The sequence below is a fragment of the Dryobates pubescens genome, chromosome 29 (genome assembly GCF_014839835.1).
Source record: "Dryobates pubescens isolate bDryPub1 chromosome 29, bDryPub1.pri, whole genome shotgun sequence".
NCBI lineage: Eukaryota > Metazoa > Chordata > Aves > Piciformes > Picidae > Dryobates > Dryobates pubescens.
In genome coordinates this window covers 10,337,638-10,363,383 of record NC_071640.1, presented here as the reverse complement: position 1 = coordinate 10,363,383, position 25,746 = coordinate 10,337,638, and the positions used below count along the sequence as shown (strand labels likewise).

The 25,746-nt window shown below is 55.2% G+C and overlaps 1 protein-coding gene and 1 long non-coding RNA gene across 2 annotated transcripts; one reads left to right on the top strand and one right to left on the bottom strand.

The window, feature by feature from the left end:
• Nucleotides 1–6,820: 6,820 nt before the first annotated feature.
• On the top strand, nucleotides 6,821–19,295 carry TMEM268 (transmembrane protein 268). The gene is made up of 8 exons (XM_009907094.2): nucleotides 6,821–6,941; nucleotides 9,216–9,325; nucleotides 9,823–9,930; nucleotides 10,972–11,121; nucleotides 12,782–12,892; nucleotides 14,969–15,049; nucleotides 16,945–17,136; nucleotides 19,081–19,295. Exons 1-8 carry the CDS (start codon nucleotides 6,836–6,838, stop codon nucleotides 19,258–19,260), a joined length of 1,038 nt encoding a protein of 345 aa, XP_009905396.2. The 5' UTR covers nucleotides 6,821–6,835; the 3' UTR covers nucleotides 19,261–19,295.
• A 1,450-nt stretch (nucleotides 19,296–20,745) lies between these two features.
• Nucleotides 20,746–24,858, bottom strand: LOC128898652 (uncharacterized). The gene is made up of 3 exons (XR_008462929.1): nucleotides 24,735–24,858; nucleotides 24,284–24,385; nucleotides 20,746–21,550 (listed from the first exon to the last, which is right to left on the bottom strand). It is a non-coding gene; the product is annotated as an uncharacterized LOC128898652 (long non-coding RNA).
• Between the last annotated feature and the right edge of the window lie 888 nt (nucleotides 24,859–25,746).

The window sequence follows — 25,746 nt, the reverse complement described above, 5'->3', positions numbered from 1 at the left end:
GGAAGCTCCAGGCTCAGCCAGTGCCAAGCCCCCTGCCATGGCCAGGGACACCTCACACTGCAGCAGGTTGCTCACAGCCACCTCCAGCCTGGCTGCAAACACCTCCAGGCAGGAGGCTTCCACCACCTCCCTGGGCATCCTGTGCCAGGCTCTCACCACCCTCCTGGGGAACAACTTCTTCCTAACATCCAATCTCAATCTCCCCATTTCTAGTTTTGCTCCATCTCCCCAGGTCCTATCCCTCCCTGACACCCTCAGAAGTCCCTCCCCAGCTTGCCTGTAGCCCCCTGCAGATACTGGAAGACCACAATTAGGTCTCCTTGGAGCCTTCTCCAGACTGCACAGCCCCAACTCCCTCAGTCTGTCCTCACAGCAGAGCAGCTCCAGCCCTCTGCTCATCCTCGTGGCCCTTCTCTGGACACCTTCCAGCACCTCCATTGCTGTGGCCTCCTCTGGCCCCGCTCCTGCAGGTCCATGTCTTACAACCTGTCTCAATGTACCAGCAGCGATCATCAAGCAGTGCAAGCATCTCAGAGATGAAATACACAGCTGAGAAGGAGGCTGTCCCCAAGGAGAGGGGCCAGGAGGTGGTAGTGTGACTGCCAGTTTGAGGAAGCACTTCAAAGAGCAGACATTGTTTCTCCTGGAAGCAGGTTCTCTGTAATGTATTCATTGATGCAGCCTGATGGAATAGAGAGTACAGTTATTATAGATGTCCAGGGGCACCAAGCTGGGAGGAGATGCAAGCAGTGCAGGGGACTGAATTACAATTCAAAATGATCTTGACAAATGGCAGAAGCATTCTGAAAGCAACAGCTTGAGACTTCCTGAAGAGCAGAGTAAAGCTGAACTCAGAAAGGTGCAATCAAACCCCGTCCCCAGCAACCAAACACACAACCACCAGCAGCCCATAGCCAGCTCTTTGGCACCACAGAAACTGAGGGGTGAGGGGGAGCTCCCCCAGAGCTGGCAGGTGTTTGGGGGTTGAAATGAAGCCACCACTGTGCAGTGAGTTGGTACACTTGGTGCCATGGTTTAGTTGATCAGATGGTGTTGGGTGATAGGTTGGACTCCATGATCTCTGAGGCTGTTTCCAACCTGGCTGATTCTGTGATTCTGTGAGGTGACAGACTGTGGAATCATAGAGGCATCACAGAATCACAGAATCAGCCAGGCTGGAAAAGACCTCAGAGATCATCCAGTCCAACCTATCACCTAATACCTGACACCTCCTGACAACTAAACCATGGCTCCAAGTGCCACATCCAAGCCTTTTCTGAACACCTCCAGGGATGGGGACTCCACCACCTCCCTGGGCAGCACATTCCCATGGCCAATTACTCTTTCTTTTTTAAAGGTCCCTTCCCACCCAAACCATTCTGTAATTGTCTAACCTGATGCTCAAGCAGGTATGCTGCTTGAGTTTGCCACCAAAAAGTGCTGCTTCATCATTCCTTCCCCTTTCTTGCCCCCACCCATCAGCAGGGCTGGTAGATGGGAGCCCAGCAGAAGGGGCTCCAGAGAAGGGCAAGGAGGGGTCTGGAGCACAGCCCTGGGAGGAGAGGCTGAGGGAGCTGGGGGTGCTTAGCCTGCAGAAGAGGAGGCTCAGGGGAGACCTTCTTGCTCTCTCCAACTCCCTGAAGGGAGGTTGGAGCCAGGTGGGGGTTGGTCTCTTCTCCCAGGCAAGCAGCACCAGAACAAGAGGACACAGTCTCAAGCTGTGCCAGGGGATGTTTAGGCTGGAGGTGAGGAAGAAATTCTTCCCAGCAAGAGAGATTGGCCATTGGGATGTGCTGCCCAGGGAGGTGGTGGAGTCACCATCCCTGGAGGTGTTCAAAAAGGGATTGGATGTGGCACTTAGAGCCATGGTTTAGTTGTCAGGAAGTGTTAGGTGATAAGTTGGACTTGATGATCTGTGAGGTCTTTTCCATCCTTACTGATTCCATGATTCTATGATTCCATGGTTTGTGCACTGAAGATGCAGCCATGGGAGCACTCTGCTTGATGGGAGCAGCTCGGGGAGCCCCTGGCTACCTGGCAACCCACTGCAACACATCTAGAATCATAGAATCATAGAATCAACCAGGTTGCAAAAGACCTCAGAGATCATCAAGTCCAACCTAATATCTAACACCTCCTGACACCTAAACCATGGCTCCAAGTGCCATGTCCATACCTCCAGGGATGGTGACTCCACCACCTCCCTGGGCAGCACATCCCAATGGCCAATTCTTTCTGGGAAGAACTTTCTCCTCACCTCCAGCCTGAACCTCCCCTGGCACAGCTTGAGACTGTGTCCTCTTGTTCTAGGGCTGGTTGGCTGGGAGAAGAGACCAACCCCCACCTGGCTCCAACCTCCCTTCAGGTAGTTGGAGAGAGCAAGAAGGTCTTCCAGAGGTCCTGAAGAGCCCTTCAGGAGGTCCTGAAGGGTTAATGCTGTGTGGCCTTTTTTTGGCTCCTTTTGCATTGATTTAAACTTGGGCTTTCTTTCTGTGCTTGGGGGTTGTGGGTTTGGGCTTGGGGTTTGTTTTTCTCTTGCTGTGCCCTTCCCAGGCCAGCAGGACTTTTGTGCTTGTGCTGCTGGGCTGAGGTGGTGGTGCCAAGAGCAGCCCATACAGGCAGGTCTTGCCAAACCAGAGGTGTGTGGTGTGAGCGCTGCAGGTGATTATGGAGGCTGCTTTCAAGTTCATTGCCCCCACCGAGTTTCGCCTGGGGCTCTCTCTAAGCACTTTGGTGGTTACAATCCCCCGCTCTGTCAGGCTCCCTTGCCTTGGCAGGGAGAGGAGGAAACCCAGCCAAAGCTTTTGATGAGGAGCACCCGCGACAGCACCTGAAGCTTTGCATGGTCCTAGCTTGGGTGGGGATTTGAGCTGGGCCTTGAGCTAGTGGCAAGAGGCAGCAGCCTGACCTGGATTTTCTCAGCACCTGGGCTGTGGGAGCTGGCAGTTCCCAGTGGAACAGGATGCCGTGTGGGTAAGTGGCTTTGCAGTCAGGTCTCTTGCCCATGCAGCCGCGTGATGCAATGAACTCATTGCTCAGCAATGTCTGAAGCAAGCAGGGCTGAAGGATTTCCTCCCTCCCGGAGCAGAGCAGCGTTTGCTGCAGGGAGTGCACACTGCAGCCCAGCTGCCTCTCTTTTCCTTTTTCACTTTTGAACCATTCACTGAGACTCCCTGAGAGACTCGAGCCCTGCCCTCCATGGATCTTCCAGCGTTCGGTGAGCCCTAAACCCGCGATTCCCAGGCTAGTGATTCCTCTTCCCTGCGGTGTCTCTCAGCGCTGCCTTTTTGCATGCAAGCAAATGACTTCTCCAGCTCGTGAAGCTGTTCTGGAGGGTCTGTCTGAGCCTCCTGCTTTTCTTCCGAGTCCAGCAGCTGGAGATGAAAGGAGGAACGTCTCAGCCCCTCTCCCATCAGCACAGCCTTTTGTTTCGAGGCAGCAGCAGCTCCCACCCTGCGTGCCGTCCCTGCTTCCTTCTGCATACGGCCTTGGGCTAAATATAGTGACCTGTTCTCAGCCTTGAGACCTTCCCTCGCCTCTTCTGATTTCCCCAGCCCTGCCACCGGTGCTTGGCTTCGGCTCAAGGCAACTAATCTGATGCAACCTTGGGATTTGCACTCCGCCAGTCCTGCCCTGTTGATTGAGGAGAGCCTGCTCTCTGCAGCCCTCCTCAGCTCTTCACAGCCTTTTAGGCTCCAGCCCTGGACCCCCCCACACACACCCTGCAAAAGGTGAGGATAACTCCCGGCTGTGATCTCCTCCCGTGGCTGTGCCTGTGGTGGGGAAGCACTTCTGAGGCGCTCTAGAGGGTTAAAACTATGCCTCTGAAACCAGCTTAGGGGAAAAGTCACATGCACAGGGGAGATTTTGCAAGTTGGTGCTTGCAGCTCAGGGTAATGAGTGTGGAGGTGCAGGCTGCTTGTCTTGAGTGAGCAGTGCCTGCTTAGTCTGTGGTCCCTGGGAGACACAGGGAGCGCAGCACCCTCCCCACTCGGTGGTGGGACACTCTGGCACCTGGGAAGTGCAGAGCAGGATAATGGCAGCTGAAGGACTGTGAGGAGGAAGAAGAAGAGGGAGTGAAGCTGGCTTCCCAGGACCAGGAGGTGAGCTGGACCAGGTAAGCCTCTGCTCAAGAAATTAAGCAGAAAGCTTCTCTGCTCTTCAGCTTGACTTGGAGGTGTCCTAAAAAGAAGGTCTGTAGCTTGAAGGAGTGAGAGTCACCAGAGAGACGCTGGAACTGCACAAAGAATAGGAAGAGATGTGGGGAGAGACAGAGCCTGGGACGTGCAGGGGCTAAGAAGATGCCCCTCGTGCTAGCACATGAGGTGGCAGAGGCAGATTTGGGGAGGACCTATCCCCAGAAACAGGCAGTTGCTCTGGAGTAAAAGGCAACAGAGCCAAGCCAGGTCTGTGCTGCACCAAGAGATAAAAGCCCAGCTGCCTTTGCCAAGGAGCTGGCCCTGGCTGGAGGAGCCTCCTTCCCTCCTGCAGCTCCTCAGCAGGCTGGGGGAGGCTGAGCTGCTCTCACCCCGCTGCACCCTTTGCTGTCATCTCCTGAGGACTGTCCTCTACAGACACAAAATTCTCAACATCTGAACCAAAGAGAGCCTTGATTCATCCCTAACTTAATGTGACAGCAGCAACAAAAGGGTGGGAGGTTTTAATTAGCTTTTTCTCTTGTTTCCTCTGGTTTTTCACTGTTTGCTTTGCTGCTGGCTTTTTTTTTGTCTTGCTTTTTGTCTCGCTGTCTCTTTGATGGTAACCTGAAAGGATGGAAGGCAAAAGAGGGAGAGCAGTGAGACATTCACTGTGTGAATCCACCTTTGGTGCTGGGAGAGGTGCTCTGTACCATGTGGAAGCCTATGCTCAGCAAGGAGATCACACAGAAGAGCCAAACTCTAGGTACAGCAGCATCACTCCTCGCCTGCAGCGGTGCAGAGCAGGTGCTGTGTCCATGCACACATAGATACTTCACGCCTCTTGTGCCACATCTGCCATGGCTTGGTTCCCCTACCTGTGAGTTTCCAGCCCTCTGCAAGTGTTTTCTGCAACTGGGAGAGGCTTTGGTGGTGTTTCTGTCGCCTCAGTTTAATTTCTGATGATCCCTGAACCAGCTTTGGTGGCTTTTCTCTCGCTTCAGTTGCCTTTCTGATCCTTCAGCCAGCGACTGCCCTGGCTTTGTGCAAAGGGGCAGCTGCAGCAACCACCACCAGTCAAAGCCAAAGCAATCCTCTTTGGAAGGGGAGCAGAAGACCTCTGAGAGGATCCCTTGCACCCAGAGACAGCAACAAACTCCTGGTGCACAGGGAAGAGCGAGGGGAGGTTGGAAAGTGAATGCTAGCTTTGGAGAGCCAGCCTGGTGGGGGCTGAGCCACGTGAGGGGAAGATAATTGAAAAGTAAATGTCAGTCTTCAAGCACTTGCTTTAATAACCACCCACAGGTCCTGGCAGTAGGTTAGAGACCTACGTCAGCAGCATCTGCCTGGAAAGCCCACGGGCACGGAGCCTGCTGTGGGGATGGCTACTGGCACCACCCAGAGAGCAAAAGAGAGGGGAAAGGAAAGCAGAATGGAGTGGAGTGGAGTGGAATGGAATGGAACAGAATAGAATAGAACAGAACAGAACAGAATAGAATAGAATAGAATAGAATAGAATAGAATAGAATAGAATAGAATAGAATAGAATAGAATAGAATTAAGCAGGTTGGAAAAGATCTTCAAGATCATCAAGTCCAACCTGTCACCCAACACCATCTGATCAACTCAACCATGGCACCAAGTGCCTCAGCCAGGCTCTTCCTAAACACCTCCAGGGACGGTGACTCCACCACCTCCCTGGGCAGCACATTCCCATGGCCAATCTCTCTTGCTGGGAAGGACTTTCTCCTCACCTCCAGTCTAAACCTCCCCTGGCACAGCTTGAGACTGTGTCCTCTTGTTCTGGTGCTCCTTGCCTGGGAGAAGAGACCAACCCCCAGCTGGCTACAACCTCCCTTCAGGGAGTTGGAGAGAGCAAGAAGGTCTCCCCTGAGCCTCCTCTTCTGCAGGCTAAGCAACCCCAGCTCCCTCAGCCTCTCCTTGTAGGGCTGTGCTCCAGACCCCTCCCCAGCTTTGTTGCCCTTCTCTGGACACCTTCCAGCATCTCAACATCTTTCTTAAACCCTGAAAGGCTTCACTGCTACTGGGCAAGAGCTCCTGCTTGCCTCTGCCTTCAGCAGATGCAGTTTCCCTCCATATCTGCACTGCTTCTTCATGTGCTGGGAATTGCCCAAGGCACCAGGGAGCAGGGTGCTTCCCTTCCTGGGAGGCACAGCTCCACCTTCCCCAGGACAGCAGTAGCAAAGCATCTGCTGGCTGCACAAGGAGGGATCCTGCCTGCTCTTTGAGTAGCTGTTCACAAAAGTTGCAGATGTAAGGATGTTGGGCTAATTGAAGGCCTGCTTAAGGGTAACTTTTCCACCTTCAGCACAAGAAAAGGTGACTGCAGCAGAAGGTGAGCCTGTGCCTGCTGCTCTTGTGGCTGCCCAACACCTGCCTGGTGACAACCTGCTCATGGGAGCGGGGTCCAAAGGGCAGAGTACACCCAAGTGGCTCTTACCCTTCATTTGCTCCCTCTGCAAGCCATGGGATTTCCTCTTCCCCTTTTCAGGGCTAGAGCATGCCTCCTGGCTCATGGAAAGCAGGACCTCGAGGAAGGCATCAGTGGGAGTGTGACTGAGGGTTTCACCATCTGCTCCCCGAGGAAGAGAGCAGGCTGCCTGCCTGGGGCTGGAGAGACAACGTGCTGAACTTCTGACAGCACCACACTGAGGGCCTCGAGGAGAGGCACCTTCAGCATGGCACAGAACAGCCAGGCTGCTGGAACTGAGCGAAAGGGCTCCCTCTCCTCCATCCTCTACTGGAAGAGTGATTTGAAGGAAGGATCCCTGCAGTGGGTGAAAGGTAAGCAGGCAGCTCCAGTCAGACTGTGCTGTGGTCCCCCAGTATTTAAAGGGAGCCTGCAGGAAGGCTGGGGAGGGACTTTATCAGGAAGTGTCGTGATAGGATGGGGAGGGATGGCTTTAAATTGAAAGAGGAGGGATTTAGATTAGACCTTAGGAAGAAATTCTTCACCCTGGGGGTGGGGAGGCACTGCAAGAGGAGACACTGCCCAGGGAGGTTGTGGATGCCCTCTCCCTGGAAGTGTTCAACTTCCTCCTGATGTCCAGCCTAACTCTGCCCTGCTCCATTGCCCCTTGTCCTGTCACCACAGGCCCTTCTAAACAGCCCCTCCCCAGCCTGCCTGCAGGTCCCTTTCAGGTATTGAAATGTAGCTATAAGGTCTCTCCAAGAACCTTCTTTTCTCCAGGCTGAACAGCCCCAATCCTTCCAGCCTTTCTGTAGGAGCAGTGCTCCAGCCCTCTGATCATCTCTGTATCCTCATGTCCCTCTTGTGTTGGGGGCCTGAGAGTTGGCCACAGTAATCCAGGTGAAGCCTCCCCACAGCAGCCATGGAGAGCAGGAGAGCTGAGCCCAAGGCTGAGACTATTTGTTTCCATTCTTGCCTTATACTCCCCACCTCCACTGCTCTGTGCCAGGAGGAGATAAACCTCAGCAGACAAAGAAGACCTTCTTATCCTGGAGGCTTCAGATGTGTCTGCACTTCCCTTTTGGACTCCACGCAGTCACACCCTGCTGTAATGTGAGTGCCTCCTCTCCCTTGGCATCTCCTGCTCCTGAGCAGGGAAGAGGTGATGAAGGTGGAGGTCAAAGGTGGCAGGGAAGGGAGAGGAGAGTGCATGGTGTGTCTCTGCCAGCACAGCAGCCTGGGGGAGCACTGAGCAGTGTCAGCTGGAGCAGCCCAGGGGACTCCTGGCTGGCCCCAGATCAGCGAGGTGGGAGCAAAGCTGCAGAGCTGGGTGAAAGGCTTCAGAGAACCAGGATCTCACCTGAACCACCCACTGCCTTAGATCTGATCTCTTCCTCTTGGCACAGCACAGCTTGTATAAACTCTAGCTGAGTGCCAGATGGGATGCCTGGAGATCACAGCTCTCCTGTGCCTCTCCAAGACCGCTCTGTCTCAGCTCTCAGCAGCCTGCTCCTCAAATCTAGGACAGGCTGTCCTCACACTTTCTGTGCTCCTGACTGCAACCTGGGTGTCTAGATTACAGCTCTGATCCTGGCCCTAGCTAAAACTGGGAAGATGAAGGCCTTGAGCTGCCCAGGATCTCTGTTGGAATGGGGACCTGGATGCTGGAAGACCTATGAGGCTCATTCTGCTATTACAGGAAGGATCTGGAGGTGCTGGAAAGTGTCCAGAGAAGGGCCACGAGGATGAGCAGAGGGCTGGAGCTGCTCTGCTCTGAGGACAGACTGAGGGAGTTGGGGTTGTTCAGTCTGGAGAAGAGAAGGCTCTGAGCAGACCTAATTGTGGCCTTCCAGTATCTGAAGGGGGCTACAAGAAGGCTGGGGAGGGACTTTTGAGGGTGTCAGGGAGGGATAGGACTGGGGGGGATGGAGCAAACCTAGAAATGGGGAGATTGAGATTGGATGTTAGGAAGAAGTTGTTCCCCAGGAGGGTGGTGAGAGCCTGGCACAGGTTGCCCAGGGAGGTGGTGGCAGCCTCCTGCCTGGAGGTGTTTGCAGCCAGGCTGGATGTGGCTGTGAGCAACCTGCTGTAGTGTGAGGTGTCCCTGGCCATGGCAGGGGGGGTGGAACTGGCTGAGCCTTGAGCTCCCTTCCAGCCCTGACAATTCTATGGTTCTATGATTCTCCAGGGCAGCCCTTCCACATCCCAGACAATGTGGTTGTTGGAAAGCATTTCAATTGGATTGTTCAAGCTTTTGCTTGGGGTGGGTGGGCAAGGAGGGGTCTCTCCAAGAGGCAGATAACCTCAGCAGCACCCAGCAGCTTGAGTCCATTGTGAGGCAAGACAGTGAGGCAAGACATGATCCTGCTGAAGATCTGAGCATCCTGTTATCTCTGACTGCTCATTCCTGGAATGTATTTGGGGGTCCCTGCCTTTCCTTGGGTTGTTTCCTTACAGGAGACAGTAGTAGGCTGCCTGCAAAGCACCTCGTGGTGTCCTCAGAAATGTCCAGTGGGGGATTCTGGACCCATTCGGAACAGGTCATGGGTGTCCATGTTCCTCAGCCTTCCTTTTGCCAGGTACTCCTTAGCTTCTAGGAGAAAACCCCATGCCAGAGCTGTGCTCATGATAGCTTGGGGCTCTTGCAGAACCCCTCAATGGCCAGGTGCTCATGGTGCTCAGCATGGACAACAGCTGCTCAGCCACCTCCTTTGACATGGAGCTTTGCACAGAGAAGCTGAAGTCCCTTGGGGTTCAGGTAAGCTCCTCCTGCGTTATCTGCCCTGGGGACCACGTGGGAGTGAAGGTTCCCTGCACCTCCCTTGCTCTTGCAACCACATCACAGGCTGCTGAGAGTTGCTTCAGCCTGTTCCCCATGGCCTGAAAGCCAGCTGCAGTGACCTTGGATTAAACCTGCAGGAGGAAGCCCATTCAACACCTTTGAAAGTCGCTCTGCTGGGACCTCCCTGGCACAATCTGTCTTGTCTCATCCTTTGCCATTAAAAAGTGGCTTTCTCTTGTGACCTTCCCTGCACTTCCCAGGCAGACATTACTCACTGCAAATGGGGCAGGACCAGGAGTTTGGGGGCTGTGACAGCTGTATGGATGAGACTGGAGGTGTGCTCTGTGGGAGGCTGCTCTGGGACACAGCTTTGGGTGGCAGTGCCCCCACGGTGACTGCCCAAAGTAGTCCTGATGGGACTAGGAGGCCAAAGCTGGTGGGTGGCTCTAGTTTGCTGTTTGCTCCCTGAGCAGGTGGCAGCAGAGCAGTGGAGAAGGTTGCTCCAGGATGCTGTCCTGAAGCCTGAAGTGAGGAGGTACATGTTCTACAACTCCAGGGCCTTCCAGATTGCCGTGGCTGTGGTGAGGACTGGGGAGGGGGTGGGGAGGTGGGGGGCTCATGAAGGCTTGCCAGGGATGTGCTGAGATGCATCATGACCTGCACCTGGGGTTCTTGTGCTCAGGGAGGAAGGGAGGTTTGGGAGAGGAGGAGATAACTGCTTGTCACCCATTCTAGTGGGCTCCTTTGGAAATCCCAGCTCACAGAATCTTTGTACAGGATACAGAATTACCCAGGTTGGAAAAGACCTCAGAGATCATCAAGTCCAACCTATCACCCAGCACCATCTGATCAACTCAACCATGGCACCTCAGCCAGGCTCTTCCTGAACACCTCCAGGGATGGGGACTCCACCACCTCCCTGGGCAGCACATTCCCATGGCCAAACTCTCTTGCTGGGAAGAACTTTCTCCTCACCTCCAGTCTAAACTTCCCCTGGCACAGCTTGAGACTGTGTCCTCTTGTTCTGGGGCTGCTTGCCTGGGAGAAGAGACCAACCCCCACCTGGCTACAACCTCCCTTCAGGGAGTTGGAGAGAGCAAGAAGGTCTCCCCTGAGCCTCCTCTTCTGCAGGCTAAGCAACCCCAGCTCCCTCAGCCTCTCCTCACAGGGCTGTGCTCCAGACCCCTCCCCAGCCTTGTTGCCCTACTCTGGACACCTTCAAGTCTCTCAATGTCCTTAAATTGAGGAGCCCAGAACTGGACACAGGACTCAAGGTGTGGCCTAAGCAGTGCTGAGCACAGGGCACAAGGACTTCCCTGCTCCTGCTGGCCGCACTACTCTTGATGCAGGCCAGGATGCCCTTGGCCTTCTTGGCCCTCTGGGCACACTGCTGGCTCATGTTCAGCCTACTGTCAACCAGTGCCCCCAGGTCCCTTTTTGCCTGGCTGCTCTCAGCCACTCTGCCCCCAGCCTGTAGCTCTGCCTGGGGTTGCTGTGGCCAAAGTGCAGCCCCTGGCACTTGGACTTGTTGAATGCCATCCTGTTGGACTCTGCCCATCTGTCCAGCCTGGCAAGGTGCCTCTGCAGAGCCCTTCTCTCATCAGCCTCCATGGGTTTTCCAGGTTTTCTATGTGTCTGTCTGGACAAACATGTACTCCACAGTCCAGCTGTGCTCCTTTGGCCGCTACTGGGAGGCCAGCGTGCTGGTGACCCTGGCTGCCGTCGTGGTCACCCTGGCTGTGATACTGGTTATCGACCGTCGCCAGAGGAAGGTAAGAGGGGGCTGGTGGTCTGTGTGCCCATGCAATGTGCAAGGAGAAGGGCTCCTTCCCACCCAAGTGCTAGGAGCCAGCACATCTCCTGGAAGCACCTCAGGAACATAGCTCTCTGAGGAGGAAGCAGACTTGTAGATCAGGTCGAGGCGAGGGATGGTTTACAGCCAGGGAAGGTGTTGTAATGCCTGAAACGTAGGTGTTGGAGCCTGGCAGGCTGTCTCAAAGCTCCTGCTGCTGCTGGTGGAGCTAAAGCAACCCTTGCAGAGCATGGTGAGCACTCCCATGGCTGGTGGGAAGCCCTGAGGACTGAGCAGCAGAGCACTGCTTCTGACCACAGTCCCTGCAGCCATCGCTGGCATCATTTGCTTCAGTCCCTGCAGTGCTCTGGAGTCAGAGTCACAGAATTGTTTTGGTTGGAAGAGACCTTTCAAGATCACCCAGTCCAGCTGCTGACTGTCAGATCACCCCTAGACCATGGCCCTCAGCACCACATCTTGCTTAGCCTGCAGAAGAGGAGGCTCAGGGGAGACCTTCTTACTCTCCCCAACTCCCTGAAGGGAGGTTGTAGCCAGCTGGGGGTTGGTCTCTTCTCCCAGGCAAGCAGCACCAGAACAAGAGGACACAGTCTCAAGCTGTGCCAGTGGAGGTTTAGGCTGGAGGTGAGGAGAAAGTTCTTCCCAGAGAGAGTTGTTAGTTGTTGGAATGTGCTGCCCAGGGAGGTGGTGGAGTCCCCATCCCTGGAGGTGTTTATGAAGAGCCTGGATGAGGCACTTGGTGCCATGGTTGAGTTGATCAGATGGTGCTGGGGAACCTGGTTAATTCTATTCTATTCTATTCTACTCTACTCTACTCTACTCTACTCTACTCTACTCTACTCTACTCTACTCTATTCTATTCTATCTCCATGGCTTTGAAACCCCCTCGGGGATGGGGACTCCACCACTGCCCTGGGCAGCCTGTGCCATGCCTTGACAACCCTTTTAGCTGTGGACTCATGGTCCTGGCCCCCCCACACCTGCCTTGCAGGAGGTCCAGAAGGAAAAGGCAGCTCCTAACTCACAGAAATTGCAATAACATTATAAAACTGAGATAGAGTGAGCAGCAGAAGGAGAGAAGATGACATTAGCATGAAGGGCAGGCAGCCTGCAGCATCCTCTGCTTGGCTTTGGTCAGCTTTTGCTTGCAGGATCACAGCAGCATGGAATTTTCTAAGGAGGGAATCTGAAGAACAGCCTTGGAAAGGCTTGATTCAAAATCCACTGACTGTAATGGATTTGGGAGCAAACCTTTGATGACAGCTGTGGAATGGTGCTTCCAAGGGGAAAGCAGGCAGAGAGAGGCTCAGGAGAGGAGTCCTTCACCTGGGGAGTACTGGGGAAGGAAGAGAGAATGTGACACTGGAAGTCAATTCCACTCCAGGCATCTTGTCTATAGAAGAAGGAATCCTGAGTGAGATTTCTGACAGCACAGCCATCTGCCAGTGGTGGCTTGGCCAGTGCTGATGGCTGCTGACAATCCTGCCTGATTGCAGGCTCCTCTTGCCACTGCTTTCCTTTCAGAGAGGTGGCATTTGGGATTGCCCAGCTGCAGATTGTAGCTGCAGGCTGGCCCAGCCTTGGCTGCAGAGCATTCTCATTTCCCCTGCATTCTTTAACAGATAAACATGAATACAGATGTCAGGCTGGCAGCTCTCAATGAACTCCTGATCAAGCACAGTTTAATACTGGGCATCACAGATGCCCTGGACGGGCCACACAACGTCCTGCAAGTATCCTTTCCATGGGGAATCATTTGTGCCCCTCCTGGGTAGCTCTTTCATGACATGGAGGTCTTTGTAGATGGTCCATGAGGATGGGATTTCTAGGTTTTGAGAAGCAGAGCCAGCAGGGCCAGGGAGGGGATTCTCCCCCTCTACTCCACTCTGCTGAGACCACAGCTCGTGCTCTGGGTCCAGTTCTGGAGCCCCCAGTACAGGAAGGACCTGGAGGTGCTGGAAGGTGTCCAGAGAAGAGCCACAAGGATGAGCAGAGGGCTGGAGCTGCTCTGCTGTGAGGACAGACTGAGGGAGCTGGGGTTGTGCAGTCTGGAGAAGAGAAGGCTCCAAGGAGACCTAATTGTGACCTTCCAGTATCTGAAGGGGGCTACAGGAAAGCTGGGGAGGGACTTTTGAGGGTGTCAGGGAGGGATAGGACTGGGGGGGATGGAGCAAAAGTAGAAATGGGGAGATTGAGATTGGCTGTGAGGAAGAAGTTGTTCCCCATGAGGGTGGTGAGAGCCTGGCACAGGTTGCCCAGGGAGGTGGTGGAAGCCTCCTGCCTGGAGGTGTTTGCAGCCAGGCTGGAGGTGGCTGTGAGCAACCTGCTGCAGTGTGAGGTGTCCCTGGCCATGGCAGGGGGCTGGAGCTGGCTGAGCCTTGAGGTCCCTTCCAACCCTGACAATTCTGTGATATTATTTTGTTCCTCCCCTTGGATGGCAGGAGGGATTGGGCATTTTTGCTTCTCCAATAAATGGAGATTGAGATGTGCCCACAGGCAATGAAAAACAATGAGGCTCAGAGATTGAAGTGGGATTAGGCCTTTGGACAGGCAATTATTCCTTCAAGTGCCTTCTGCTTAGCTGACAGTGATGATTCTCATTAAGAGCAGAGGGACAGCACTGTGCCTGTGGAAAAAGAACCCCAAACAACACAGAGAGCACCAGAGTCCCTGTCCCTGGCAGCTCCTGCTCTGCCTTGCAGAGACAAACTAAGCCAGCAGCATCTGGGTGCCTCTGCTCTCCAGGTGATTTGCAGCCCTGGGCTCCCTGCTTCAGCCACATCAGAGCCCTTGATTTCACAGCCACTGGCCTGGCAGCCAAGGTTGTCTCTGCCAAGCACTTTTGCCCTTTCAAATGTGTAGATTGAAGATTCATAGAATCATTGAGGTTGGAGGAGACCTTTAGGATTGTTGTCTGCAGCTCAGCACTAACCTGTATCCCTCAGCATCACACCTGCAGGGCTTTGAAACCCCTCCAGGGATGGGGACTCCACCACTGCCCTGGGCAGCCTGGGCCAGGGCTTGACGACCCTTTTGGGGAAGAAATTATTCCTAATGTCCAACCTAAACCTCACTTGGCACAACTTGAGGCCATTTCCTCTTGTCCTGCCAAGGAACCAGGTAGGGGGAGGCTCATTTGCTGCATTTTAGAGATACCTTTAGGGGACAAGACAGAGATTTAGGGGAGCCTTCACCTTTACCCACATGTCCCACAGCTACCACAGGGCAGAATACAACCCAAGGGTTTATGATTGCTCAGTCTGCTGCAGTATCATCATCCCTCATCCTGTCACAACAGGCCCTGCTAAAAAGCCTTTCCCCAGCTTTCTGATCAGCCCTCTAAGCCCTGAAAGGCCACGAAGTTTCTCCAGGCTGAACAACCCCAACTCTCTCAGCCTGGCTTCACAGCATTACTGTAGCCTGCTCTGGTCCTGCTCTAAGAGGTCCATGTCCTTCTTGTGCTAAAGCCTCCAGGCCACTGGGATTAGTGAAGAGCAATGCCCTGGCTGTCATCCCTCCAGGGTGCAGGAGCTGTGCAAGCAGGATTGGCTGTCTTCTGGGGCAATGTTGTCCTTCCCTTCCCTGCCACTGCCCTCTTCTCCCCTTTGCCTTAATGTTTTGCCCTAATCCAGAGCTCTTGGCTTAGAATGAGCCCTGTGCTGTGTTACTTGGTGAGTCCTGAGCATCCCAAGGACAGCAGCTGCCTCAGCTCAGCTTCCTCCAAGGCCTGTACCATGTTCTGCAGGGAGATCTAAGGGCTGTGGAGGGGGAAGCATGGGAAGACCTCTTCCTTAACTTGCCCACCCCAGCTGTGGTTCGTGCACTTCAGCCCAGAGCACTGCCTCCAGACCTTGGCAGCTCACATCAGGGACCTGCAGAGGACACAAGAGGTAAGTGCTGGGGGTGCTGTGCTGGGGGTGTCATGCCTGGGCTGCATTCAGAGCAGTGTGGCCAGCAGAGCCAGGGAGGTTCTCCTCGCCCTCTACTCTGCCCTGCTGAGACCTCACCTGGAATATTGCATCCAGCTCTGGGCTCCCCAGTTCAAGAGGGACAGGGATCTGCTGGAGAGAGGCCAAGGGAGAGCTACCAGGATGATGAAGGGGCTGGAGCACTGCCTGGGGAGGAGAGGCTGAAAGACCTGTTTAAGACTGGAGAGAAGACTGAGAGGGGATTTAATGAATGGTTAGAAACATCTGAGGGCTGGGGGTCAGGAGGGAGGGGACAGGGACAGGCTCTGCTCACTTGCTCCCTGGGATAGGACAAGGGGCAATGGGCATAAACTCCAGCACAGGAGGTTCCACCTCAACATGAGGAGGAACTTCTTCACTGTGAGGGTCCCAGAGCCCTGGAGCAGGCTGCCCAGGGAGGTTGTGGAGTCTCCTTCTGTGGAGACTTTCCAGCCCCATCTGGATGTGTTCCTGTGTGCCCTGTGCTGGATTCTGTGGTGCTGCTCTGGCAGGGGGCTTGAACTTGATGATCTCTGGAGGTCCCTTCCACCCCCTAATACCCTGTGATCCTGAGTGCAGCAGGTCCTCCCCTGTGCCCTGGCTCTGGTGGGATGGAGTTGGGCAGGGAGAACCAAGTGCCTGAGTACCCTCCTGGGCATCCCCTGCTGTGATCTGGGATCTGGACAGTCTGGGAGGGGAATGAACTGCATGTGTCAGTGCCCAGAGCAGCAGGGCTTGCTTTGGTACCTGAGTGTCTGGATAATTAACTGTAAGGGTTTAATAAAGGAAAATCATCAAGAACCAAGGGCTAATTCTGAAAGCTTGTGTCACACCTTGAGCCAGCTGACACCTTGAGCTGTCCTCCTGAGATAATGCCATAGCCTGAGGAGTAAGTGGGCACTGTACCAGGTTAACTGGGTAAGAACATTGTCCTCTTGGCCTTCAGAAGGTGCTTTTCCCTCTCTGGGTGTATAAAGCTCCAAAGACCAAACTGCCCTTGCTGACCATGGCATGAGAGGTGAGGGGGTACATCCCCTCAAAAATGCCAAGGTTGCTCATGTCCCTGGCTGAAGGGCCAGATGTGGGTCAGGGGATGGTCAGTAGGACACCAATCTACATACTGCTTGATCTTCAAGCTCTTAAAGACCAAATTCTCCATGTCAGGCTGTGACCATGGTGCTGGGAGCAGTCACCAGCACGAGAGGCAGCTGATGGCAGCAGGGCTGTGTGATGAAGATCCTCAGCTCCAGGTGCTTGGCATGGCTCCTGGCCAGGTCTGGGGTCATAGAATCATGGAGTTGTGTTGCTAGGAAAAGCCCTCTGAGCTCATCCAGTCCAAGCATCAACCCAACACCACCATGGCCACTAACCCATGGCCCCAAGTGCCATGGCCACAGGCATGAACACCTGCAGGGATGGGGACTCCACCACCTCCCTGGGCAGCCTGTGCCAATCCCTGACCACTCTTGCAGCAAAGACATTTTCCCTAACATCAAACCTCACCCTCCCCTGGCTCCACTTCAGGCCATTTCCTCTTGTCCTATCACTTGATGCTAGGGAGAAGAGACCAATCCCCACCTCACTGCAATGTTCTTCCAGGGAGCTGCAGAGAGCCATGAGGTCTCCCCTCAGCCTCCTCTTCTCCAGACCAAACAGCCCCAGGTCCTTCAGCTGCTCCTCCCCAGCCCTGTTCTCCAGACCCTTCCCCAGCTGCTGCTGGAAATTCCTCAGAAGTGAAAAAAAACCCATGCAGGATGAAATGCTGCCCTTTAAAAGCTGTCCTCAGGACACCTCTGCTGCCTGCCTTTGGAGACCCCTAACATCTCTTTCTCTTGCAGCCAGGCCTCCGGCACAGCCTGGACCAGCTCTGCGTGGTGCTGGAGGCAGCGGTTCAGCCTGAGCCACGGCTGGAGGAGGAGGAGGAGGAGGAGGCTTCACGTGAAGAGTCTCCTCTCTTATCCACTGCAGCAAGTAAAGAGCCTGTGACATGCAATGAGCTGCTCCACCTCGTTCCTGAGGGCCCACCAGAGGTAATGAGAACTATTAGGGGTGTGGGGCACTGCCTGGTAAGGAGAGGCTGAGGGACATGGGGCTGTTCACTCTGGAGAGGAGAAGACTGAGAGGGGATTTAATAGATGCTTATAAATAGCTAAGGGCTGGGGGTCAGGAGGGAGGGCACAGGCTCTGCTCATTTGCTCCCTGGGATAGGACAAGGAGCAATGGATGTAAGCTGCAGCACAGGAGGTTCCACCTCAACATGAGGAGGAACTTCTTCCCTGTGAGGGTCACAGAGCCCTGGAGCAGGCTGCCCAGAGAAGTTGTGGAGTCTCCTTCTCTGGAGCCTTTCAAGGCCTGTCTGGATGTGTTCCTGTGTGACCTGAGCTGGATTGTATGGTCCTGCTCTGGCAGGGGGGTTGGCCTGGATGGTCTCTTTGGGTCCCTTCCAACCCCTGACATCCTGTGAGCCTGTGATCCCTCCCCAGAGAATAGAGTAGAGTAGAATGGAGTAGAGTAGAGTAGAATGGAGTAGAGTAGAGTAGAATAGAATAGAATTAACCAGGTTGGAAAATACCTTTGAGATCATCAAGTCCAACCTATCACCCAACACCTCCTGACTACTAAACCATGGCACCAAGTGCCTCATCCAGGCTCTTCCTAAACACCTCCAGGGATGGTGACTCCGCCACCTCCCTGGGCAGCACATTCCAGTGGCCAATCTCTCTTTCTGGGAAGAACTTCTTCCTAACCTCCAGCCTAAACCTCCCCTGGCACAGCTTGAGACTGTATCCTCTTGTTCTGGTGCTGCTTGCCTGGGAGAAGAGACCAATCCCCACCTGGCTACAACCTCCCTTCAGGGAGTTGGAGAGAGCAAGAAGGTCTCCCCTGAGCCTCCTCTTCTGCAGGCTAAGCAACCCCAGCTCCCTCAGCCTCTCCTCATGGAGGTGCAAGACAGAGGTGCTGAATCTCCTCCCCAGGCACCTCAGCTCCAAACCTTGTCCCAGCTGCTACCACCCATGGGAACACCTGTATTTTTTTTTCACCAGCAGGAGCCCCTGGAAGGCTGAAGATCTACTCACACCTTCTGCAGCCCTGATGCTGCTGAGCAGCTAGTGCTGAACCCTTGGGGAACCAATGGATTGAGCTTTTCCTTGCTGGGGGCAGGGGATCTGCACATCTGGAAGACAAACTCTTCCAGGGTCTGTACAGGAACCCAGTGCCTGTGTGCAGGGTGGAGATGAGGCCTGGCCATGCCTCCTCTGTGGAGTGTGCCTTCAAAGGCTTGTGCTGTGCTGAGGAACAAGTGTGCCCTCATTCCTGCTCAGCAAGAAGCCTCAGAAGGGCTGATTTAGATTTATTTTACTCTTCCCTGCTTGCTGTTGCTAAGCAAAGTTGGTGCAGGTGACATCCAGCAGATTGAAGCTCTCTGGCTGTCTGCAGGTACAAACAAGCACCAGGAGGCACTGGGCAAGCAGGCAGGTCCCTGAACAGCCTGGCTTTCTGGCCTCCCACCACTCACTGGTCATTTCATGTCACTCCCCTGCAGGGACAGTGTGACCAGAAGGGGATCTGGGACAGTTACATATGCTGTTGGCTCCTGTCCTGTTCCCTTCACACAAGGACAGTCCTTGAATGAAGGAGCAAATGGTACTTAATGTGTCCCAGAATCACAGAATGGGAGGGGCTGGAAGGGACCTCAAAGCTCACCCAGTCCAAGCCCTCTGCCAGAGCAGGAGCACCCAGGGCAGCTCACACAGGAACTCATCCAGGTGGGTCTTGAGTATCTCCAGAGAGGGAGACTCCACCACCCCCCTGGGCAGCCTGCTCCAGGGCTCTGTCCCCCTCACAGTGCAGTAATTCTTCCTCCTGCTTCCATGGAACTCCCTCTGCCTCAGCTTCCACCACTGCCTCTTGTGCTGGCATTGGGCATCCTGCAGGTAGATGCTCTGCTCTGACACCTCCTGTGCTCCTTCCAGGTGATGGCCCAGCAGCTCCTGGTGATCTTCAGTGGGTGCTACGTCCGGCTCCTGGTCACTGGGCAGCTCCCTCGGGCCGTGGCAGGAGGGCACCTGGAGCAGAGCAGCGTGCCCTGTCTCTGCCAGTTCATCCAGACCACCACGCTCAACACACACCAGAGCTGCTTCATGGGCAGGTGACTGGAGGGGGCTGGAGACCACTGAAAGCCCAGCTGTCCTTGCACAGGGGTGCAGAAGCTGTGGGGGCAGGGCAGAGGGCTGTCCCCACTCGTGCTGCACTTCTCTGGATGAATGTGACTCTAATAAAGCATGTGAGACCCCCACACGAAAGCTGCTCACCTCTGGGACGGTCTGCCTGCCCTCTGGCTTGGTGTGAAGGAGCTGTCCTCAGGACCAGAGCCTGGAGCTCCCCTGGGGAATTTCCCACTGCTCTTGCTTGGGGGCTGCAAAGAGCTAGAGGGAACCTGTGGGTGCCAGCCCTGTGCCTGCCTGGGGGGAGTTCAGTCTGTGTGTAGCTGGGCTGCAGATGTGAGGCTTGCTCTGGATTAGGTTTGTGTCATGTAGCTGTCAGTGACAGGGAGCTTTGTCCTGGGCTTTGGACATGGCCTCAAGACAGACATGACTTAAGGACTAGCCTGGGACAATGCTTGGGACCTGCCACTGCTGCTGCCTGCCCTGAGAGGATGGTGATGGACAAGGTCTTGGTGATGCCTGGGATGAAGCAAGCACCAGGCCCTGGGTAGTGCATCCTGGAGTAGGGTTCTTTTCAGACTCCCTTTCCTGCTCCTCTTTGGGACAGGCTGACCTCCTTTGGTTTTCCTTTCCTCCTTTCTCCCCACTGTGTGTGCACACAGGAGCCAGTGGTGAGGAGGAGAGTTTGTCTGGAGTCCCCAAGGGAATGGGCAATGATGCTCAGTAAGCCTCCAGGAGGTGGTGTGCTCAGGTGGTGCCCATGGATGGGGAACTGCTGTATGGCTCAGGAGCTGCTGGTGTCCTCCTGTGTCCCCAGAGCCAGGCCTGCCATGAAATTCAGCTGACTGCAGGCTCTGGTGTTTACCTGACCACCCAGCCACACAGCCTGGTGGTGGCAGCTGTCCTAGGAAGTGGCAATGGGCCACAGGGTTCTAAGGTCTGTGTTTTCCAGCCTTGCTGTGACTGAGTGGGTGCAGGAGATTTGGGTCTGTTCATCACCTTCCAGCCTTTCCTCCCCACCCCCTCTCCTCTGCAGCCCCCTGGGCAGGGTTTATGCCTCTCTCACAGTAACAAAGTTCAGCATAGGACACAGAAAGCCAGGAGGGGATTAAAGTTTGTGCATGTCCCTTCACTCTGTACATCCCATCCCTCTACCAAGCATCTCCTCCTCAAATGATGCTTTATCAGAACAGTTTTGGTACCAAAGGCCAAACCATCACTCAGGATGGCAGCAAGAGGCTGAGGTCTGCAGACCCAGGAGCTCACAGCCAGCTCTCCTTCGGGCTGCAGGATGACTGCTCCCTCCCTGTCTCTGTTTAGCACAAACAGTGATGGGACAAGAGCCATCCCCTCCTCCAAGAGCAGCAAGGTGAACCTCAGCAGTGAGCTCAGTGCAGCATCAGTCTGCCCAAGCAGGCTATGACAGCAAAGCCCTTCCAGGAGGAAAACCACCACGCTCTCAAGCAGCCTCTGCCATCCACCTTTATTTCTGGCCCAGCCTGGGCTGTCACAGGAAGGGGTCAAGCAGATTCCTCCCTGCTGGTGCAGGGTTTGTGATTCTGCTGTCATTGCTCTCTGTGACATTGGGGAGGGGTTTGCTGGAGGGGGGATTCCACTGTGGTCCTTGCAGCCCTCTGCTCTGTGGGTGCTGTGTGACAGCAGGGTGCTGGCTGCCCAGTGAGGACAGCTTCACAGAATCACAGAATCACCAAGGCTGGAAGAGACCTCAAAGATCATCAAGTCCAACCTGGCACCACAGACCTCATGACTAAAGCATGGCCATGGGATTTCCACAGAACTGAGCTCTAAGGCTCCTCACTCCAACCCAGGAGCTGATTTTGCCTTCATGCAAACCCACACCAGCATCTGTGGGAGCACAAGCTGGTTCCACTGCAGACAAATCTGCTTTGCTGCTGGCAGGCAATGGCTCCTTGCTCTTCCCCTGGTGCTCCATGGCCCAAAAGTGCCAGGAGCACCTGATACACGTTGGCAATCTCTTGTTTTCCTGCCATCTAGAGAATTCTGCTGCCATGAGGTCAGTGAGGACATTCCAGCACTGTTCTTCTGTGTTGAGAGCAGATACAGGAGGGAACTGCTAACGTTTCCCAATCCCTGGGTTGCAGGATTCCCAGGGGAAAGCAGTGGGAAGAAAGCTTGTGGCCTTCAGGGGAGGACCACAAAGGCTTTTACCCTCAGGACTTGCAGGGCTGCTCTTGGATGGGAGTGCTGCTCCTGGGAAGCGAGGCTCCAGCTTGGGGGGCTGCTGATGCCTTTACATCTGCAAATGCAAAAACACCAGGGAAAAGAGGAGAGGAAGACTCAGGATTAGCCAGCAGGAAAGGGGATTGCTGAAGGGACAAGGCTGGGGTGTGAACTGGCAAGGTGCTCACAAAACCTGCTGATGGGAAAACCACCTTACATTAGGAAAGTGTGAGGCCCCCAGGCCAGGCTTATGACCCAGAGAGGTCCCCAGCAGAGCCCAACTTGCTGCAAGGAGGGGATAAAGATCTGTAGCCTCCAAACTGTGACCTGGACACCACCAGTGCCTGCAAGTCCTCTCCATGTCCCAGCCAGCTCTGTGCTCTGCTGAGCTGTGTGCTCCTTGTGCCTCTTCTGGGGCCAGCTTTCCCTGGGACACCCCAGAGCTCCCTGCTGTGGGCTTCCCATGCCAAGGAGAGGTGCAGCCCACCCCTACCTGTTAAACCGGTGCAGCCCACCACTGTCCTCATACTGGTGGAGTGCCTGTGCCCAACCTGCCAGAGATGCACAGGGCAGCTCCCTGATGCAATTAAACACCCAGCAATTAACTGCAGGGAAAGAGCTTAAGGTCTTCTGGTGCTCAGAGGAGTGTGATTGCTCTCATCAACACACCTCAGTGCCTGCCCTGATCTTCCTGTTCTGGACTCTGCAGAGCATGCAGAGCAGGAACATGTTCAGAGAAGGGCCATAGGGATGAGCAGAGGGCTGGAGCTGCTCTGCTGTGAGGACAGACTGAGGGAGCTGGGGCTGTTCAGTCTGGAGAAGAGAAGGCTCCAAGGAGACCTAATTGTGGCCTTCCAGTGTCTGAAGGGGGCTACAAGAAAGCTGGGGGGGGACTTTTGAGGGTATTAGGCAGTGATAGGACTGGGGGGGATGGAGCAAAACTAGAAATGGGGAGATTGAGATTGGATGTTAGGAAGAAGTTGTTCCCCATGAGGGTGGTGAGAGCCTGGCACAGGCTGCCCAGGGAGGTGGTGGAAGCCTCCTGCCTGGAGGTGTTTGCAGCCAGGCTGGAGGTGGCTGTGAGCAACCTGCTGCAGTGTGAGGTGTCCCTGGCCATGGCAGGGGGGTTGGAACTGGCTGATCTTTGAGGTCCCTTCCAACCCTGACAATCTATGATTCATTGCAGCCCAGATGATGATGTTCTGCTTTCCCTTCCTATGCACTTAATTTAGGCATTAACAAAGAGAAACATCTCACTTCCCCCCCTTCCCCCCATTAAGGATCCAGATGTTTTTTTGAGGGGAAAGATGATCTTCTGGAGATGTTAGGGGACCCCCAAAGGCATGTGGTTCCCCTTCTTCTCCTTGCACACAGGGCATGGAAGCAGCAGAAAGGGAACAGCTCAGCCCCACATAGAATCATAGAATCAATAAGGTTGGAAAAGACCTCAGAGATCATCAAGCCCAACCTGTCACCCAACACCTCCTGACAACTAAACCATGGCTCCAAGTGCCACATCCAATCCCCTCTTCAACACCTCCAGGGATGGGGACTCCACCACCTCCCTGCGCAGCACATCCCAATGGCTAACAACTCTCTCTGGGAAGAACTTTCTCCTCCCCTCCAGCCTAAACTTCCCCTGGCACAGCTTGAGACTGTGTCCTCTTGTTCTGGTGCTGCTTGCCTGGGAGAAGAGACCAACCCCCACCTGGCTCCAACCTCCCTTCAGGGAGTTGGAGAGAGCAAGAAGGTGTCCCCTGAGCCTCCTCTTCTCCAGGCCAAACATCTTCCTTGCAATTCTCCTCTGCCAGCCCTGAGCTTCTGGCAGAGGCAGGAGGCCATGGGACACATCTGAGCCCCGTGGCAGCTGCCTGGGCATGTGCTGGGCTGCAGCTCTGGGCATGTTTGCACAAGAGCCATCGGGAGTGACTCAGCTCAAGCAGCAAAGCTGCTCTCCGTGGGGCAGATCTTCCCCGGCTGAAATCCCTCTGCCTGCCGTTGAAAAATGACTTCTTGTCGAGCTTTAACGCCTGAGCACATGGCTGGGAGATGCAGCAGCAGCAGCGCCCTGGGGAGATCTCCTCACCACGAGCAGCCCCCACGGCTGGGGGAGGGCCAAGGAGCCAGGAAGGTCCTTGCTGGGTAGGTGCTGCACCGGGGGCGGGCAGGAGCAGCAGCTGCTCCGCAGGGCATCGCCGGAGGGATGTGCAAAGCCCAAGCGATTTGTGTGCTTTTAAATGGGCCAGGAAGGGGCTGGGGGAGGACTGGCAGCAAGGAAAAGAAATCTCAGCGCCAGCTGGGCCGGGCTGTTGCATTTGGGCTTTTAGCAGGGTGCCTGAAATCAGATCGATTGCCCCAGGGGGACGGAGCGCTGGGGAAGCAAAGCTTCAGCAGGTCACAGCCACTCGCCCCTCTGGTTGTGCCCAGAGGAATTCTGCCCTCCCTTCCCAAAGCTGCTCTTTGCTCGTCCTGCCTGTCAGGGGCTGGGCTGCAGCCATCCCACTGGAAGGCAAAACGCAGCCAGGGAAGAGAAAGCAGAGAGGAGAAAGAAACTTGTGCAACTTCTACCTGCTGTGGCTCTCCCTCAGACACAGTGCCTGGCTCGGAGGAAGCCTGCGGTCACTGCAGCACAGGCAGGGGGGCGCTGGGCACCCAGAGCATCTCCCCTGCAAGCTGGCAGTGGGCAGCAGCAGGAGGTGACCCCCCCGAGCCAGCTTGTGAGCCCAGGCAAACCCTGGCCCCTCCATCGCCAGCCTGGTCAGGGCTGAGGTGTGTGGCTGTCCCCAGCCCCAGCGAGCTGCAGGCTTACTTCGGTGGTGGCTGCGGGGAGCTGCCTGTGCCGGGCAGGGTGGCGGCTCCTGGCGCTCCTGGCTGCACAGGGTCCTCATCTTCCTGGCCACGTAGCGACAGGCTGGTGGGAAAGGGGAGACTGCTGACTGCTGGCTGCGGCAATGCAGAGCACCAGCTGCCCCACGCCCCCTCCCCAGCAGCCCCAGGATGGGAGCTCCCTGCGAGCGGAGGAGGAGCTGCTGCAGGTTGTGCTGGATCCATGGAGGGAGATGGGATGGCCGGGGGGTGGGGGAGAGGGGAGCTGGTTTGAGTGGGCTAAAAGGGAGTTTCTGTGTCTGCTGCTCTGTCTGTGTTTCAAACCACCCTGGCTCCAGCCTCTCTCCCCCCACAAGCCAAGGCAGGGCAGGCAGTGCATTTCCCTGGCAGAACCCCCTCCAAGCTCTCCTGCCTCAAACGAGAGGGCTCCTTACCGTTGATAATTACTCAAACCATTTTCTCCGGGGCTCAGCAAGGCTCTGCTCTCCAGCCAGCCTGTCTCCTCCTCTCTGTCCTCTCGCAGTCGGCTCTGTGGTGGTTTCACTTCTGCACAGCCCAGCTTCCTCCTTCCGTCGGTGGCTGGCTCACGCAGGGAAGCTGCTCCAGTAACACCCAGTCACATGCTGGGAGGCAGGATCTGCCTTCAGGTTGGGCTGTGCGTGCTGGGAAAGGCATCCCAGCGCCTCCGGGGCAGCAGAAAGCACTCCGATCATGGAATCATAGAATAAGCCAGGTTGGAAAAGACCTCAGAGATCATCAAGTCCAACCTGTCACCCAACACCTCCTGACAACTAAACCATGGCTCTGAGTGCCACATCCAAGCCTTTTTTGAACACCTCCAGGGATGGGGACTCCACCACCTCCCTGGGCAGCACATTCCAATGGCCAATCTCTCTTGCTGGGAAGAACTTTCTCCTCCCCTCCAGCCTAAACTTCCCCTGGCACAGCTTGAGACTGTGTCCTCTTGTTCTGGTGCTGCTTGCCTGGGAGAAGAGTCCAAGCCCCACCTGTCTACAACCTCCTTTGAGCTGAGCATGCTGGAGGGTTGGCTTGGCTTTGGCTGGAGGAGCTAATGGTTGTGTTTCAGGGCTGATGGAGGACCTAGGTTTGGTGGACAGACCTTTTGCTGTGGTCTCTCAGCTGAGCAGGAGAGCAGCTTGCACTTTGCTCATGTGGAGCAGGGCTGAGGACATTTCCTCTGTTTTCTTGCTGCTGTCTGAACACTGCAGGGAGAAGAAGGCCCTTCCCTCCCCAGCCAGACCTTCAAACCCTCTTATACCACATCCCCATGTATGCAGGGGAAGGTAGGGTGACATCCCTAGCAGACAGGCTCTTTCCCTCAGGGCACCTCCAGAGCACTGCTTGGTTTTTGTCCTTGGGGTTGCTGCAGCAGGTTCCTAAAGAAAGGCAGGGTCTGTGCATCCCTTGCAAACCCAGCTGCTCTTT

What these genes read in the sequence shown, in the direction of transcription:
- TMEM268 (XM_009907094.2), top strand. Translation starts at nt 6,836, where the DNA reads ATGGCACAGAACAGCCAGGCTGCTGGAACTGAGCGAAAGGGCTCCCTC. An exon ending in TGAAGTCCCTTGGGGTTCAG is followed by an intron (nt 9,326 to 9,822) that starts GTAAGCTCCTCC and finishes CTCCCTGAGCAG; the next exon opens with GTGGCAGCAGAGCAGTGGAG. An exon ending in GGCCACACAACGTCCTGCAA is followed by an intron (nt 12,893 to 14,968) that starts GTATCCTTTCCA and finishes TGCCCACCCCAG; the next exon opens with CTGTGGTTCGTGCACTTCAG.